This window comes from Cervus elaphus, chromosome 20, assembly GCF_910594005.1.
Source record: "Cervus elaphus chromosome 20, mCerEla1.1, whole genome shotgun sequence".
Lineage (NCBI taxonomy): Eukaryota > Metazoa > Chordata > Mammalia > Artiodactyla > Cervidae > Cervus > Cervus elaphus.
The window spans coordinates 79,106,775-79,125,825 of record NC_057834.1 but is presented as its reverse complement, the minus strand read 5'-3'; the positions used below and the strand labels follow the sequence as shown (position 1 = coordinate 79,125,825).

The 19,051-nt window shown below is 37.6% G+C and overlaps 1 protein-coding gene and 1 long non-coding RNA gene across 6 annotated transcripts in view; one reads left to right on the top strand and one right to left on the bottom strand.

The window, feature by feature from the left end:
• HS2ST1 (heparan sulfate 2-O-sulfotransferase 1) overlaps nucleotides 1-18,771 on the top strand; it is a 170,580-nt gene extending 151,809 nt beyond the window's left edge. For 3 of the 5 annotated variants that reach the window (XM_043877866.1, XM_043877868.1, XM_043877864.1), the window contains 4 exons: nucleotides 5,473-5,611; nucleotides 13,699-13,796; nucleotides 16,186-16,343; nucleotides 17,276-18,771. In XM_043877866.1, the coding sequence (XP_043733801.1) occupies nucleotides 5,473-5,611; nucleotides 13,699-13,796; nucleotides 16,186-16,343; nucleotides 17,276-17,505 (625 nt within the window). In that variant the 3' untranslated portion in view covers nucleotides 17,506-18,771. The remainder of the gene's footprint in view (nucleotides 1-5,472; nucleotides 5,612-13,698; nucleotides 13,797-16,185; nucleotides 16,344-17,275) is intronic. The other 2 variants (XM_043877867.1, XM_043877865.1) reach the window with 1 other exon arrangement.
• Nucleotides 12,384-14,101, bottom strand: LOC122677668. The gene is made up of 3 exons (XR_006335885.1): nucleotides 13,960-14,101; nucleotides 13,630-13,793; nucleotides 12,384-12,489 (listed from the first exon to the last, which is right to left on the bottom strand). It is a non-coding gene; the product is annotated as an uncharacterized LOC122677668 (long non-coding RNA).
• Nucleotides 18,772-19,051: the final 280 nt, after the last annotated feature.

The following is a 19,051-nucleotide window of genomic DNA, read 5'->3' as shown; positions in this document are numbered from 1 at the left end:
ATTCTGTCTTTGCCTCCAGTATTGTCATTTGAGAATTTTACCCATTTTTATTTATCAAAGCATCCAAAGAAGAAACTTTAGAGTCATCTTGAATCACCCTTTTCTTTGCCACATGGATCTAGTTCAGTCACCAAGTCTCTTTGAATGGCTTCTTAGTGTACTGCTTTTGATGCTCATCCAGTTGGGTGCATGTGGTTAGTTCCTTACTGAGGAGTAGGGATGGAGGCAGAACAATTTCTGTCCACCCACCAGTTTCTGGATACTTGGGTTTTTTCCAGCTTTTGGTGATTATGAGTAAAGTTGCCGGAACATTTGCGTACAGGTTTTGTGTGGACACATGTCTTCATTTCTCTTGTGTAAAACCTAGAAGTGAGATTGCTAGATTGTAAGACACTGCTGAGCGGTTTTCCCAGTGACTTTTATTATTTTGCTGTACATCCTCACTAGCATTTGGTAGTGTTAGACCACCCCTCCTATTTTAAAAAAATTGTGCCATTTTAATAGATGAATGCACATTTCAAGAAATAGTTATTTTAAAAATCTTTTGTTCTTCATATCATTATCATTGTGGGACCAATATCATATCATTGGAGATTGGACCAATCTTCATATCATTGTGGGACCAATAAACACCAACAGGTTATTCACCATTTTTGAAACAAGACAATGGGAATTTACTATAGCAAATTTTGGAGGTTTCTATGAATGCTTTAGGGAAAAGAGGGTCCAGAATAAATGTGTACAGTCCTCCCTTGTTATTTACAGTTTCCACATCTGTGAATTCATCTTACGGCAGATCAACTGTATTTCAGCGTCCCTTGTGTGAGACTGCTACTTAACTTGAAATGTTAAATCTAGTGTGAAGCAGAAATCTCAGTGTAATAACTTCATGAAGACTCTTCAACCCTCCTTCAGCTTCACCATCTTCTAGTTGTCAACGTTCCTTTCAAATGTTCTGAGTGTGCACTTCTTCTTTTAACTATTCTTGATGTTCATTCATCTGTCCAGGCTATATAGAGTGTGGGTGTAAAGAAATGTGCCTGGTTTGTCTTCCTTATTGTTATACCATGGATGCTAATACAGCAAGAATAAGGTTTCTTACCAACTTGCTGCTCAGATTATATTTTTTCCCTTTTGATCATCATTTAACATGACAGATTCTTATGAAATATGTTCTTTTCTTCCTAGTGCATTCTAATGGGTCAATAATAGTTTAGTTTCCTGGAGTGAAGATGAGTTTTCTACTTTTCCATCTGAGCCCTCCTGAGGAATTACTCAGATGACTGGCCAGGGTTAAAGCTGAGTCTACAACTACAGAACGTATTTTTCCACTGGTATAAAACTTCCTGGTTGGCCAGAGGTTTAAATGTACAAATTTAAGAGGATGCTTGTTTCCTAACTAGTTGAGCTGAATGGTCCAGTGCTGTTTTATCATGCCTATTTTCAGTTATAATTCTTTGCTTCCATGTCTACATGCCCATACTCTGACTTATAAATAATAACTCTTATCCATTTTCAGAATAAGTTTATATAGATTATCTCATTAAAATTATGTTTCACACAGATAAATGCCACCTAAAGCCATGCCCCAGAAAGTCATTTCCCAGATAGCAAGAAGAATTTTGTCAAATGCCATATCCCTCTTTCACTTCTACTTGGTAAGAATCACCATGTGTTCCACATTTCAGGGACTAGGAGAAAAGAGGAGGCATTGGTAGGAGATAGTCTGGGAGGAGGTAATTCCCAAGGGGACAGTTCAGGTGGATCAGTGGCTAATAATAGAGATGATAAAGGAGGTGCCCAGGGACTCTCACAATCTAAGAATGGAGTCATTGCCCCACTGTCCTGCCCTTTCCTGTTACAAGACTCTTGGCTTTCTCAATTAAGGTAGCAGGTATGTATCTATCCCTAATGCCTTCCAACCCTCTTCTCACTAGTGAGTACACTGTTCCACAGAAAGGCCTTTGTAAGTAGCCAATTCACAACAGTTCATTCAACCTAATTCTAATATCCAACACCTGTCTGACATCATGCTAAACATTAATGATAAAGCTATGAACCAGAAAGAAAGTCTTCTGTCCTTACGGAGCTTCTACTCTGATACCTAATTTGACAATGCCATAATATTTGCAACAATACTGTTTCCTCTTCTAGAAATTGTGAGAAAAACTTTACTGCATTGTTGTTGATTTTATAGGTTTATGAGTTGCTCATTGAAAAAATACACCCCAAGCTCTGATCAACCAACTCACAAATTTAATAGAATAATATTTTACCAAAAAGTACTCTGATCAGTCCAGTTCAGTCACTCAGTCATGTCCAGCTCTTTGCAGCCCCATGGACTGCAGCGTGCCAGGCTTCCCTGTCCATCGCCAACTCCCAGAGCTTGCTCAAACTCATGTCCATCAAGTCAGTGATGCCATCCATCCATCAAGTTGGATGGCATCTCATCCTCTGTTATCCCCTTTTCTTCCCGCCTTCAATCTTTCCCAGCATCAGGGTCTTTTCAAATGAGTCAGTTCTTCACATCCAGTGGCCAAAGTATTGGAGTTTCAGCTTTAGCATCTGTCCTTCCAGTGAATATTTGAGACTGATTTCCTTTAGGATTGACTGGTTTGATCTCCTTGCAGTCCAAGGGCCTCTCAAGAGTCTTCTCCAGCACCACAGTTCAAAAGCATCAATTCTTCGATGCTCAGTTTTCTTTATAGTCCAACTCTCACATCCATACATGACTACTGGAAAAACTGTTAACTTTGACTAGACGGACCTTTGTTGGCAAAGTAATGTCTCTGCTTTTTATATGCTGTCTAGGTTGGTCATAGCTTTTCTTCCAAGGAGCAAGCAGCTTTTAATTTCATGGCTGCAGTCACCATCTGCAGTGATTTTGGAGCCCAAGAAAATAAAGTCTGTCACTATTTCCATTGTTTCCCCATCTATTTGCATGAAGTGATGGGACCGGATGCCATAATCTTCGTTTTTTGAATGCTGAGTTTTAAGCTAAGCTTTTCACTCTCCTCTTTCACTTTCATCAAGAGGCTCTAAAGTTCTCTGTAGTTTTCGGTATTTCCATATGTACAAAAGATTTTAATGACTTAGACAAATGGCTTAATAGTGAGATAAAGGACTGGAATTCAACAGAGTTGACCCCTTTTTACACACAAAGCATTTCTCACAGAACACAACCTGTTTGTAAATTAGAAATGTCCTGTTCAGTTACTTTTCAATTATTCAAAGGCTGAGAGAAGCAAGTTCTATCTAGGCATCTTGCTTTTTTTCTTCTGTGGTCTCTCTTCACTACTTATTTGCGTAAGAATTTAGTATAAAATATTTATAGAATGTCTGTGTGTGTGTGTAAGACATTTATTGTAACAGGCAAAAGTAAGTGGGAAATGTGAAACTGATTAGGTTAGCTATGTGCTTTTTGGGTGCCTTTAAATTTTAGTAAGAAGGGAAATTTAAGTTATAAGTCCATGGAGTCCCAAAGAGCTGGCCATGACTGAGTGACTGGGCACGCACACACACACTGTTGATTACAATCACAATGCTGTACGTTAGATTCCATATCGTGACACTTCTCTGCTGACTCAGGCTCCCTTCTGATGCTTATAGTGCCCTACAAAGCCCATGTGATCTGCACTTCCCCCACCATCACCCCCAGTTCTCTCCTCTCTCATGCTCTGTCATTACCCCTTCGTGATGCTGCCTCAGCCATTTTGACCCCCTTGTTGATTCTCAAAAATGCCCAGCACTTAGCTGTTTTAGGGCCTTCCTGCTTGAAGTCTTATCTTCCTGGAGCACTTTCTCCCAGATATTGACGGGGCTCTCTTCTCATCACATAATAATAGTGCTGTGGTGGTTTAGTCTTGTCCAACTCTTGCAACCCCATGGACTGCAGCCTGCCATGCTCCTCTGTCCATGGGATTCTCCAGGCAAGAATACTGGAGAGGGTTGCCATTTCCTTCTCCAAAGGATCTTCCTGCCCAGGGATTGAACCAGGATCGAACCTGGGTCTCCTGCATTGCAGGCAGATTCTTACTGACTTAGCTATGAGGGAAGCCAAATATAAAAAAAAATGTAATAATAGTGCTGCCTCCCTGGAAAACCCTAGTTTAAATTTTACTGTCCCTCCTTCTCCCTGTTCTCTTTCACTGCATCATTTCTCTCCTTAGTATTTTTACCATTAAGATATTTACTTATTTATTAGTTTACATTCTGTCTCTCCCAAGTAGAATGTTAACTTTGGCAAGATAGGGAATATTGTCTTTTTTTTCCCCCATTATTGTTTTCCTAATATTAAAATAGTTCCTGGCATGTATTAGATACACAAAAAAGCATTTTTTTGAATGATTGAATTAATAAAAAGAATAGGGAAATGTGAATGGCATTCTAGTTAAGGAAGACAATGAGCAAAGGCATGTATTGAGAACTGGGAGTAAGTATGATATATTGGTGGGAGGTAGAAGAGGTGGACCTAATTATAACCGATAGATGATTTCTTATTTGTGGAGAGTTGAAAATAAAATTAGATCAATAAGGCGGGACCCAAGACATAAGGCAAGCAGATATTAACAACCAAGCAAAGGAGTTTGGGTTTGATGTCAACATAAACAGTGGTATCTCAGGTTCCTAAGGAGAATGATCTAATCAATGGTGTTTTAGGAAATATCAGTTGAGAATTGGCATGAAGGTAAATTGAAAGGGAGAGAGATTGGATGCAAGAAAACTATTATTATTACAAAGCCACCAATTATCACAGTACTCTAAGCAAGAGGCCTGCGAAGAGGGCAGTTATGACAGGAAAAGAAGTGATGAAGACAGATCAAATCTGTGGAAAACCTACAAAAGAAAAAATCAGAAGAACTTGGTAATTGTGTTAAATGAAGAATAAAGGAAAGTGGAGAGTTGGGGTAACACTAAAGTTCAAGGCTGAGATAAGTGAGGATATGAGAACAGGAACCAGCTAGACAATTCTAGGGTCTACAAGGATTACTAAAGTAAACACCTTCTGTGTTCCTTCAACTCTCTTCATTCCCTAAGCAATGAATAATGCTAAAGACTTAATGTCTTTCATTTCTATCTAGTTTTTAAAATTAGCACCACAGAGGGTAAGCTCAAATGGTCACACTTGTATGAACTTCTGCTGTGTCCATAAATATAGTTACTTAGTTTGGTGGTCCAGAAATGAGAACTCATTGCTATATAAAACTGAAATGTTTTATGTAATTCTTGCTAGTAAAATTTAAGATTATTTGTCATTCAATTTTCCCCTCTCTCCTGTATCTTCAGTTGTAATTTTAATATTACTTTATTGTAATGTAAATAATCATGAAATATTTCCCAATCTCCATGTGCTCTACTTAAATTAATTCATATTTTTTCCATACAGAATTAATACCTCAAACTTACAATTTCAGGATATCACAAACAGAATGAAAGTGTTGATTTCACCATTTAAATTTTATTCTATTTCAGATTTGGAGTGAAGAAAAAGCCTATTTACATTAATGTCATAAGGGATCCTATTGAGAGGCTAGTTTCTTACTATTACTTTCTGAGATTTGGAGATGATTATAGACCAGGATTAAGAAGACGAAAACAAGGAGACAAAAAGGTAGTATTTTAGCTTCAAAATTTTTATAAAGGTAATTGTTTATGAATTGCATGCAATGAAGAGTGAATGCTTTTAAAATTTATTACTGATTATAAATATATTACTTGCTTATTGTGGAACATTTCTAAAGAACCAAAAAAAGTATGAAGAAGCAAAAATAAAACTATTTTGTAGTTGATATTTTGGAATGTATATTTTGTCCTTTTAGAAAGTATTTTACTTTTGTTCCAGGGCTGAATATTTGTTTTATTATAGTCCTGTTAACAGTTTTCTATGAGCTCACTATAGCTGTTCATGAGTATGACATATTTGATATATACTTTGATTCTCTAAATCTTGATGAAGGGAGTTGACACTGATTTGTGTTCATCTGTTTGGGGACACTGTTTGGTTAAAACCGCTATTTTTTTCAGGCAAGATGAAAATAATAGCTCAACAGAGTTCTTACTTAGCAGGTTCAGATTTGAGTTGTCTTCTATTGAAGTGAATCCTCCAGAGCAGCCCCAGACTTGCTTTCCTAAGAAACCAAACTCTGTCACTCTTTTGGTGGAACACCTTTGTTGGGACCAGCCTGCAACCACCCTCTCCTGCCTCATTTTCTCCCCTCAAGCGCCCAGTGCCTCAGCCTCCTAAAATGTCACATTGCTCCAAATGTATTAATCCCTTCGTACTTTTTGCACACGTTTTGTTCCCTGTGTTTAGAATGTCTCTCCTTCACTCTGGAAAACTCTTTGTCCACTTTTAAGATCCAGCTCAAGTGTTACCTCTTTCATAGAGTCTTTTCTGGCAGAGAGCCATGTCCTTTTCAGCACTCCCAGAGCACCCCATTCGTGTCACTATTTTTTTAAATATTTATTTTGTGGTACTTGAATTATTTGTTTACATATATGTCTTCTCCAGAATGCTGTGAACTTCCGGAAGCAGGGATTATACTTCATTCACCTTTGTTGACACCACATCTACTATGGTGCTTAGGTCGTCTGTAAACACTTAGCAGGTGGCTCAGTGAGAGAATTCTGCACCTTTTAAACCTAGTGTTGCATAGCAGTGATGCTGGATACTTGATGTATTATAGTAATTAACATCCAACAATTAATGTTTTCCTAAGTTAGCGGTGCCCTCTGTTGCATGAGAAGGCAGTGGAATTTTTTTGTTTTAGATTTACCTTTTCGTTTTTTAGAATTTGCTATTTCTTTCCTTGGTCTCAAAGCTTTAGGCAGAAGGTACTGATCCAAACAGTACCCTTTTTTCCCCAGTGGACACTGAAAAAAAATCTCTTAGTTTTATTTAATCTTCTAGAAAAATATATACTTATGTTACTATGGAAAGTCTGCAAAATTTTGTAAACTCTAGTAATATAACTCTTTTGTGACCTAATACTTTAAAATTTATCAGCAGTGATTTCTAAATTCACTTCAGTGGCAACTGCTTCCTTTCTTTTTTTAATTTTAGCCCTATCATTTACACTAACTCTTACTCAGTAATTGTCAGTATCCATCTCCCTCCTTCAACTGAAGGAGTGTTAATGTTGGTAAGGAGAAGATTCACAGTCACGTAGGTTCCTGCATCCACCGTTTGTCATGTCAGCCCTGGATACCATGGCTTTGTGGTTGCTATCCTATTTCATTTGGGGAATTAGGTAATAATACTACTTACTATAGCCAACAATAACAGCTCACATCTATTGAGTGCTTATTGTGTTTCAAGCTCTTTTTTAAGCCACATGCCATATATCATTTCAGGTGGTCCATACAATAATTTTATGGGATAGTTGCTGTTATTTCTCCATTTTACATTTTAAATATGAGAGCAGCAGGGCCTACAGATGCAGAAGGCCTTTTTTTAAGCAGAAATCAAGGGGGAGCTCACTCTCAGCTTCCAATTTTCTGTAGAAAATGTGAAGCAAGATCATTTGTAGAAAAGGGTTTGAATGTAAATGCCATCACTACCAAGCATCAAATTTTGTTTAATTATTGACCTTCAATTATAGAAATTAAATATTTAAGCTAATAATCTAAATACATCTAGTTGTTTAAGTGAAAAAGGTGATTATAACTTTGTTTCTCTAGTATGCTGAACTGAGTTTTGTGGGAGAAGAAGAGATCTGGACTAGAGTGTTTTTATTTCATTTGTTTTTATTTTGTATTTTAAGACCTTGAAGTTTTATCAGAGTAAAACATTTATTTATAGAAAATTCCATTTCTGAAATGTGGCCCAAATGTTTAGGAGAAGGCTAATAGAAGTTAGCAAACCAATGGGAAAATTCTGGTGGCCAGCATTTGAGTGACTGTCAACTTCTGTGATGTGATGTGAGTAGAGAAACCCAAGGGCTAGTGTCACTGTTGGAGTCAGTGGAGTAGTTCATCTCGATTAAGACCTCGGTGCGTTCACTCAAGTTTTACATAGTAAAGATGGTTTTGAGTTGTGTTAACTTGATTTCTCTCACTTGGTTTACTTTTTTCATCACATATTTATAGAGAAATAGCAGAGGGACTTCCCTTGCAATCCAATGGTTAAGACTCTGCTTCCAATGCAGGGAATGTGGGTTCAACACCTGGTTAGGGAACTAAGATCCCACACATGTTGTGGCTTAAAAAATATAAATGATAAAAGAGCTAGGACTTCTGTTGTACACTAAGATCTGGCACACTCATGTATGTTCACCAGTTTCTGATTGTTTATAGTTGTTTTTTTTTATATCTTCCTTGTTATTGGCCTTCTTTGTGTTGTTTCTTTTAAGTTGATAGGAGTGAAGCACCTCTGCCATATAATAAGAAGGAACTATAAAGGAGGCAAAACCCACACTGTTTTTCCACTTTTATATTGTCTAATAAAATGTGTGGGAGGTGAATTAGGGTAAATGCTAAGCTTTTAAAACAAATTCAGATGTTTGGATAGATTTTTTTCCTGTCATACATAAAAGCCTAAAGGGGAGGGGCCCAGGATCTTAGAGCAGCTTTGCTCTGCACTGTCATTCAGGGAGTGAGGTTCCTGCCATATTGTTACACTCCTGCCCTCCAGGGGCTTGCCCTTACGTGCTTGGTTAAATTTGGGTCACCACAGCATGTGCCTTCTAGCTCGTGGGAAGGAAGAAAGTAGAGGCCCACCAGTTTCCTTTTAACTAAGTGACCCAGAACTTGCTCACATTACTTCTGCCCCCAGCTGACTGGCAGAACTTAGTCATATGGCCACACCTAACTGCAGGAGAAGCTAAACGTTGGGATTGAAAGAAGGGAAGAGTGGATGTTGGTGGTAAATCTGCCTCCCAGAGTAGGCTAGCAGATTTTAAAGTGAAGTGAAGTGCAGTTGCTCAGTCATGTCCGACTCTTTGTGACCCCATGGACTGTAGCCTACTAGGCTTCTCCATCCATAGGATTTTCCAGGCAAGAATACTGGAGTGGGATGCCATTGCCTTCTCCAGGAGATCTTCCTGACCCAGGGATTGAACCTGGGTCTCCCACATTGTAGGCAGATGCTTTACCATCTGAGCCACTAGGGAAACTTTTTAGCAGATTTTAAGCTACTGGCCAAAAGTGAACTTGAAGATTATCAGCACGTTTGCTTTGTTTGAAAAACAAATACTTTCAGCAGTTTAGAACACAGGAAGTAGGAATTGGCTAACTTGAGAACTTGGGTTAAAATAGCCATCCCACATGCTTACTCATTAATCAGTTTTGATTCCAATAGTGGATATTTTAATTCCCAAATTTGTCTATATAGTGACTCTCTGGAAACTTTTAATACCACAACCTCTTTTAATACCCTAATTTCTTACATTTAAACAAAATCTTTCTAATGTCTTTGAATTTTACACACACAAAATGGTGGTACAGTTTGTGAGTTCACCCACAATCACCTTAGTAATTCATTTCTTTTCTATCTGAGACTCTATTCAGGCAGAGGTATAATGAAGCAGAGCACCTCTTCTGAGTTTCAGGGAACTATACTATGATCTGGGATTCGTTTAAAATTGAAATTGAATAGGCTTGGAATCAGAAACCTTCTGATATATCATCACTTGGTTTATTGGAACCTGGAAGATGGTAGAGAAGATACATAGGTTTTGTTTTTATGAGCTACAAGTTGGCATAAAGGATAATAAAACCACTTTTTAGAAAGTGACTTAGACCAGCAAATCTAAATAGACCATCTGGTAAATTTCAGAAATAATATAATGGCCATGGGAATGGGGTTGAGTCTTAAGTATAAACTGAGATGTTTTCATTTTAAAAAATAGAGTGATGTGGGGGCGTGTGGTGTGTTGGGCAGGGAAGGGAATCCTAAGATAATTTTGGAGAACTTTAAGGAACTGTAAAAATGCTTCATGAAAAAATGTTACTGCCCCTGCCTTCATCTCAACCAGAATTGTGCCTTTAATACTCATGCAGAATCTCCGAAGTGCAGTCTTCCCCAGCCATTTACAAATATTGATTGTGCAAACAACTGATATAACAATATATTGTATGCTATGGAGGACACAAATCTGTACTGCATGATCCCTCCAAGAAGTTTTTCTGTAGTTTGGAGGAGTGAACATAATATATATATTTTTTCAAAGTACATGAAGCAAGTTCTTTAGATAAAGATGTCTATATAGATATACATACCTGATCCTAAGAGTTGACTATTACAGGGCAGTATATATAATTAATTTATGAGTTTAAAAGAATGAGTGACCTGAGGCCAGAGTAGTCATTGGAAAGATAGTGTCTTGTCTGTTAATTAGCAGAGGAAAGCACTTTCAGAGGAAGAAAATGTATTTAGCAAAAATATATAGATCTGCAGGAACATATGACTTGCTTGAGAAACTATAGAACAGGTTAATCTGGTAAAGAAGTTATACATAGAGATAAGACTAGCACATTGAAGTCAGAGTATGAAGCATTCTTTAAAGCCAGGATAAAGAGTTTGTGTCTTCTTTCTTTCAATATATTAGAAGCTGTTTACGTTTTCTGAGTAGAGGATGTAGAAGTGACTACTTAGACTATCTGGTGGTCTAAGAACAGATTGAAGGAAGAGAGGAAACAGAACCTGATTAGAAAGCGATTGTAAGGATGGAGAAATGACATTATGAGATCCTGATGAAAGTAAGATTGAAAAAAAAAAAAAGATGGAAAGACATTACCTCGAGGAAGTTAAGTGAAGGAGAGAAAAAATTAAGAAATGTTCTGAGATCTTGAGTCTGAATTACAAGGGGCAGTATTGTTGTATTGCCAGAAATACAAAATATGTGGTAATACTGGAAACTCAATGAAAAGGCACACTAGGTATCAGAAGATACGTAAGAAGTGATTCATCTAGGGGTACAGATTTGGAAAGCTTCTGCCTGGAAATCATAAATTATTACAAGGAAGTGTGAATAAGCTAAGGAAAGGTGTAGGTAAGAAAAGACATCTGAATTTCCATACTTGGTAGAAGGACCAAAACATGCCTTAAAAGAAGATAATGATAGTATGTTCAGAAAGGTACAGAGAAGCAACAAAAAGCCCAAAAGGGCAGTGTTCAAAGAAATAGACAAATGCTATGGAGGTCAAAGAAAATAAGAACCAATAAAACTTTGTATTTGACTGTTAGGGAGGACAGTTGGGGAGAGAGAGAGACAGACATGGATACATCCCATTTATTTAATGGTTATAACCTCAGATTGGGAGAAAATAATAGCAAATGAAGAAACGGACAAAGGATTAATCTCAAAAATATACAAGCAACTCCTGCAGCTCAATTCCAGAAAAATAAATGACCCAATCAAAAAATGGGCCAAAGAACTAAACAGACATTTCTCCAAAGAAGACATACAGATGGCTAACAAACACATGAAAAGATGCTCAACATCACTCATTATTAGAGAAATGCAAATCAAAACCACAATGAGGTACCATTACACGCCAGTCAGGATGGCTGCTATCCAAAAGTCTACAAGCAATAAATGCTGGAGAGGGTGTGGAGAAAAGGGAACCCTCTTACACTGTTGGTGGGAATGCAAACTAGTACAGCCGCTATGGAAAACAGTGTGGAGATTCCTTAAAAAACTGGAAGTAGAACTGCCATATGACCCAGCAATACCACTTCTGGGCATACACACTGAGGAAACCAGATCTGAAAGAGACACGTGCACCCCAATGTTCATCGCAGCACTGTTTATAATAGCCAGGACATGGAAGCAACCTAGATGCCCATCAGCAGATGAATGGATAAGGAAGCTGTGGTACATATACACCATGGAATATTACTCAGCCGTTAAAAAGAATTCATTTGAACCAGTCCTAATGAGATGGATGAAACTGGAGCCCATTATACAGAGTGAAGTAAGCCAGAAAGATAAAGAACATTACAGCATACTAACACATATATATGGAATTTAGAAAGGTGATAACGATAACCCTATATGCAAAACAGAAAAAGAGACACAGAAATACAGAACAGACTTTTGAACTTTGTGGGAGAATGTGAGGGTGGGATATTTCAAAAGAACAGCATGTATACTATCTATGGTGAAACAGATCACCAGCCCAGGTGGGATGCATGAGACAAGTGCTCGGGCCTGGTGCACTGGGAAGACCCAGAGGAATCGGGTGGAGAGGGAGGTGGGAGGGGGGATCGGGATTGGGAATACATGTAAATCCATGGCTGATTCATATCAATGTATGACAAAACCCACTGGAAAAAAATAATAATAATAAAATAAATAAATTAAAAAAAAAAAAAATGAGCCAGCCAGTCTTTGTGGTAGATTGTTTTACATTCATCATTTTATTTCTTCCTCAAAATAAGACTATGTCCTTGGTTTTTAGATGAAGAGACTAACACAAAACTTAAGTTTTCTGGTTCAAGATTCAAGCCCAAGTCATAAAACTTTCCTATATCATGGTGAAGGCTGTCTGTAAAAGAAATGGACAAATCATTTGTGGACTGCAGTTTGCTGTTGCCTCTTAAATGTTGCCAGAATAAAGATAATTATCCCACTATTCCTCTATTCATAGTCTTATCTAAGGATTTGGGGTCCTATTCTCAATAGAGTTTTGGTTGAAAGGGACCTTTGAATTTACCTAATTTTATATGAATTGTATTAGAAAGTGAGGTTTAGAGGCCATAATGACTTACTCAAGATAAGGTCACACCTGGTTCTAGAAACTCAGAAGTCTGGACTCTGGATGCATTCTCTTTCTACTCTTTCATACTCTCTCTTTTCAGAATTAACAGGTGGTATTTATAGATGACTACTGCAACAGCCTGAGCTCCTAAGTTTGTTCTCTGGCATTTTAATATCATTTCAGATAGATAAAGCCTTCTGTAAAAATGCCTGTGACAGATAGTAGTAAGTTCTCAAGAAAGTGAAGCTGATTTAATTTTAGACCCATAACCTGTGAGTCTCTTTCCCTTTTCATTAATTTGTATGTGTGCTCAATCGCTCAGTCATGTCCAGCTCTTTGCAACCACCTGGACTGTAGCCCACCAAGCTCCTCTGTCCATGGGATTTTTCCAGGCAAGAATACTGGAGTGGGTTGCCATTTCCTACCCCAAAGGATCTTCCTGACCCAGAGATCAAACCCGCATCTTTTGCATTTTGGGAAGCCCTTTAATTAATTTAATCAGATGCATTTGGAGAGGGGGCCATATCAGTCGTTAAGTATCTGGGGTCACTTTTGCTTGTACAATGATGTTCTTGTTCGTTTTACTGAGAAAAGAGAGAAGGACTTAAGTGTAGTTCTACTTTATATTATTTTCAAATAATTATTTCCTGAAGAGTATCTTGAGTCTTATTTAATTTACTTTGGTAAGGGGATAGAAAATATAAATACACAGATTTGACATAAACCAGTACTTAATTTCAAGGACAAATTATTATCTGGGGATGTTCCATTCTTATGGTAGAAGAATTCTCATAAACATTGGTGTGAAACAAAAATATGAGAAAAGCCCACATTTAACTTTGCTCAGTGTCTCAAGTATATTTTTGTAACCTATCACTTTAAGTCACTATCTTATCCAACTCTGCTGCCATCGATTTAATAACTCACCACATTAAGATAATTGATAGGTGAAGCTCAGGTTTATGGCTCACATGTTCTGCTCTGTATTTTTTCCAGACCTTTGATGAATGTGTAGCCGAGGGAGGCTCAGACTGTGCTCCAGAGAAGCTCTGGCTTCAAATCCCCTTCTTCTGTGGTCACAGCTCGGAATGCTGGTAGGGAGATAAAGTTAGCGTTAATCAATAATCTACTTATTTTTCTCCATAATCTCTATTTCACAAAGGTGGATGCATTAGTCAAGGGCTTAGTGTAAGGAAGTTCATGAAAGACCAGACCAAAAATAACATGTAATTAAGTAATACCTAGTTTTTTAGTTACCTTGAAGTGCCTTAAAAAGATTCTTCATGTATAAGATGCTTGCCATGATTTCTCAGATGCTGGTTTTTAAAGATTTTTAGTATTATGTGTACTGCTATATTCTAGCAGTGTTCTTAATTAGAAGTCAGGAGTCCTTTCATAAACCTCGTTTTCTCCTAAGCTTGTTGTTTTAGCCACCCATTTTAGATCAAGAAGAGGCTTAGTGGGTAAATTATTCACCTGGTTTTACTGTTAAACTGATTTGACTTTGAGAGAAGCCAAGGTAAAATAAAGATATTTTATCTTTAATAGAATTTATTTCTTCAGGATGTGCTGAGTTTTCAGTTTATAAAAATAATGGTATGTATTTATTTGTTCTAGTCAATCATTTTAAAAGGAAAAGTAGGAAAAAAAAACAAGAAACACATGCAGTTAGTGTCTTCCTTAAAACCATGAGAGATGCAAGGAATGCCTTCTGTTTTTTCCATCATCATCTGAAATGTAATGTTAGGTCACTGTGAACCTTAAGGTCTTACTCAGTAGATTATATCAGCACGTAATATAGTTGACCCTTTGAAATCACAAGTTTGAACTTTGAGGGCCCGCTTAAACAGATTTTTTACTTTAATATGTATTACAGTAGTGCATGATCTGTAGTCATGCACTACTGAATCCTCGAATATAAAATGGGATATAGAGGGCTGACTGTAAGTTATAAGAAGATTTTCAACTGGGGAGTGGGGGATTGAGTCTGGTTGGCACCCATAAACCCTCTTGTTCAAAGATCAACTATAATAACATAAGAAGACTTGGACACTTCGAAAGAATGTCTTCTCAATTTTTAATCATTTCCTTACAACAGGAATCAGTAAATTACAACCTGGACACCAAATTTGGCCCAATACCTGTTTTTATAAATAGTTTTATTAAAAGACAACCGTATCTATTTGTTTATTATTTATAGCAGTTTTCACATTGCAGAAGCAGAATTAGGTAATTGTGACCAAGACCATATGACCTGTAAAGCCCATCTTGGGCTTTACTCTCTGGCTCTTCATAGGAAAAGCTTGCCACCCCCACCTTAGAACAATAATATATTTTTCTGTTGGGTGTTACTGAGATTTTAACTGAACTTCTTTAGGGACCTTAGAAATCAACTTGTTTACTTCCCCAACCAGCCACCGACCCTTGGCCATGCAGCGTGGAATCTTAGTTCCGCAACCAGGGATTAAACCTTTGCCCTTGGCAGAGAAAGAACAGAGTCCTAGCTGGACCTCCAGGGAATTCACAAGTGTTAGTATTTTTTTGTTGGTTTTTCTCCTGGCTGTACCCTGTGGCTTGGGGAATCTTAATTGCCCAACCAGGAATCAAATCTGTGCCCCCTGCAGTGGAAATGTGGAGTCTTATCCACTAGATCACCGAAGAAGTCCCCACCCCAGCATTTTACTGGCTGAGAAAACAAGTTTAGAAGGGTGAAAGATACTCGCCTAATATCACACTGCTTAAAGGCAGAGCTTGGAATTGGGACTAGGAAATGTCAATGCTGAAAAGAATCCAAAGGCATAGTTTTTATCTAGGGCCAAATCTCTATTAACAGTCATTAGCTGACAATGAAAAAATTAAAAGATCTGTAGCAGAGCCATTCCTTAAAAAAAACTAAATTCATAAATTAAATGAAGATAACCACTATACAAAATTGCTTAGACCTTCCTAGAGAGCTCTTAAAATGAATGAAGTTTAGAGTACAGTTGACCCTTGAGCAAGGCAGGGGTTAATTCCAGTATAACTTATAGCTGGCCTTTTGTATTCATGATTCCTTGGATCTGCAAATTCAACCAACCATGGTTCATGTAGTATTAATAGTATCTACTATTGAAAGATTCTTGCATATAAGCGGACCTGTGTAGGTCAAACCCATGTTGTTCAAGTGTCAACTGTAAACAAAAATTAGATGTCCTCATACCTAAATCAGATAGGAGGATACATAAATATACATATTTTTTAACTGTTCCTGCTGTGTCGCCTGGTAAAATTTGAATTAGCCCTGTGTGGTTCAGCAGAAATTGGAGACAGAGGCAAAGGAAATTAAGAACAGGTGTGCCTCCCGAAGGACATTAATAAAAGGGCATTAAGGCTTTGAATGAACACATGTTTATCTGTTTTTTCCATAATATACAGTGTCAAAGTCATCAAAAATACTTAGCAGATTTTACAACCAGGTTTTTTATTCTTTTTCTTTGGTTTTAGGAATGTGGGAAGCAGGTGGGCTATGGATCAAGCCAAGTATAACCTAATTAATGAATACTTTCTGGTGGGAGTAACTGAAGAGCTTGAAGATTTTATCATGTTACTGGAGGCAGCTTTACCCCGGTTCTTCAGGGGTGCTACAGAACTCTATCGTACAGGTATATAAAGGATGGTTTTTGTTTTTGTTTTTTTTAAGCTGACTTTAACTTTGCCACTTGCAAAATATGTATGATATGAAGTCTGTTGAGTAAAACTCCAGAAAGGCAGGTATATTGTCCATTTCTCCTCACCATTTTCAATACAGAACAATACATGGCACACAGATGGTGTTCACTAAATATCTTTTGAATGAATAAACATGCATGAGATGATAATTAAAAGGCATTGTGGGTATAGTGGAAAGATACAGACTCTAGTGCCAGCCTTAGAAATTGTGTGATACTCAGTAATGCTGGCCATGCATTCCCCCCTTTCAACATGGCTGGTGCCATTTTAGGTGGGGGTAGGATTGGGAGACTGAATCATGCTGGTAATGATTCTGTGCTCTTGTCTGTTATAATGCTCCTAAAAGTATGTTTCAGTGGCCTTGACAGTATTAAAAATCTGAAGGTGACTGTGCTGGTCCAGGCCAATCCTGATTTTTTTCCCCCCTGTTCTTTGGTAATGTACAATCAGAGGGACTCTTTTTTTTCCCCTAGAGTATGCATATGCCCTAGCTTTTAATACATAGGAATACAGAATAGAGGTTATGAGAGATCAGTCCAAAGTTTGAAAAATAGATATTTTATATCTTTAAAAACAAACTAGTCAGAACACCAAGCATTGGAGAGTATAAAATGTACAGTGACCATCTACGCTTTACCAAGTGGCAATTCTTTTATTATTTGACATCTCATTAAATCTTTAATGGGGATAAAGATTTGTCTTATGAAGGAGCAAATCAGATTAGGACACTGTTTTTGCCTGAAAGATTTTAAGACAAAACAGTTATGTTACCTGCTTTCCACGTGTCATCTCTTCAAATAAACAGGCATTGATATTTGTGTGTGTTCTCAGAATTTATTTACCTTTTCTCTTTTGCCTTTGTAAGTAGGAAAGAAATCTCATCTTAGGAAAACCACAGAGAAGAAACTCCCTACTAAACAAACCATTGCAAAGCTACAGCAGTCTGACATTTGGAAGATGGAGAACGAGTTCTATGAGTTTGCACTAGAGCAGTTCCAGTTCATCAGAGCCCACGCTGTACGAGAAAAGGATGGAGACCTCTACATCCTCGCACAGAACTTTTTCTATGAAAAAATTTACCCTAAATCGAACTGAGTACAAGGCGTGGCAGTTAGATTCTTGAACTACAACTTCGACCTTGTCTTTTTTTTTTTTCGACCTTGTCTTTACTTTAGTTCTCAGCTCCACAGCTTGGATTGTTGATGGATATATAAGACACTTTGCGTTAGGATACAGACAGTGACGTCAAGGAAGTAGATTCTGGCTGATACGTCAGTGGTCCAGGAAGTTTAAGTTTCAGCCTATTTTTTTCTGGTTAAATTTTGGTGGGAGTTATAACCTCCTGCCTGGACAAAACCTACCCATCACCTAAAATAAATACCTAGCAGGTCTAATTGAAGGCTAAAAGCAGTTACAGAAAAGTTCTGATACTCTGTTTTTGATAAAGCATTTTTTTCAACTAACCATCAATGAAGATGACTCCATCTGCTTCTTCGCCTGAGGTTTGGGTTGTACTCCTCTACTGTCTAGTGTTATTAACTGTTTGGCAGTGTGTGCCTTGTTTTCGAATGTTTGATCACGGTTGCTAAAAATGTTTCTGCTGTAGTTGGAATTGCCCATATTTATGTAGGTCATTTTAATTTTATTTTAAAAGTTGATTATTGGTGTTAAAAACCAGTTTAAATCATTATTAATACTGTATAAAGAATCAAAGCAGTATTTCTTATTCCTGTCTCCCCCAGTATCTAAGATTGGGGAAAAACTTCAGAGAATGTTGACATTGCCTAAAGTTTTTTTTTTCCCCACAAAAATATTTTCCTTTAAGAAAGATTTTCTCATCATGTTTAATGGGAGAAAACTAAAATGAAATATAAACAGTTCAATAGGGAAATTTTGACTTATATTTTCTCTTCAAAATCTACACATGTTCTTGTGATGTTTTCAAAAGTAGGTCCTGATATAGATTTGACTCATCTGTGGATCCCAGGGGAGACACTCTATGGGATCCAGATTCAAATTCAGCAGCAGCTTCTTCTAGTTCTCTAGTTTTATTCTGACCTCTGCCTGCCTTTTATTAGTTTTGTCTAGTTTGTTTGCCAATGACTTTCTAACTTTTCGTTCTTCTAGGTAGAGTTGTTTATATTTTCCCAATTCTGCTTTTTATTAGAAACTTCTTAAAAGGTTTTCATCTTGGAGAGTTCAGATTCCAAGTCTTTAATTCTGAGTTCCGTCTGACTTTTTCAGTTCAGTCGCTCAGTCTTATCCGACTCTGCAACCCCATGGACTGCAGCATGCCAGGCTTCCCTGTCCATCACCAACTCCCGGAGCTTGCTAAAACTCATGACCATTGAGTCAGTGATGCCATCCAACCATCTCATCCTCCGTCGTCCCCTTCTCCTCCTGCCTTCAGTCTTTTCCAGCATCAGGGTCTTTTCCAATGAGTCAGTTCTTCGCATCAGGCGGTCAAAGTATTGGAGCTTCAGCATCAGTCCTTCCAGTGAATATCCAGGACTGATTTCCTTTAGGATTGACTAATTCCTTTAGGATTCCTTTAGGATTGATTGAGGGATTCCTTTAGTATTTCCTTTAGGATCTGACTTCTTACTCAAGCGTTATTCTAAGTTCATGATTGCTCTAAGTT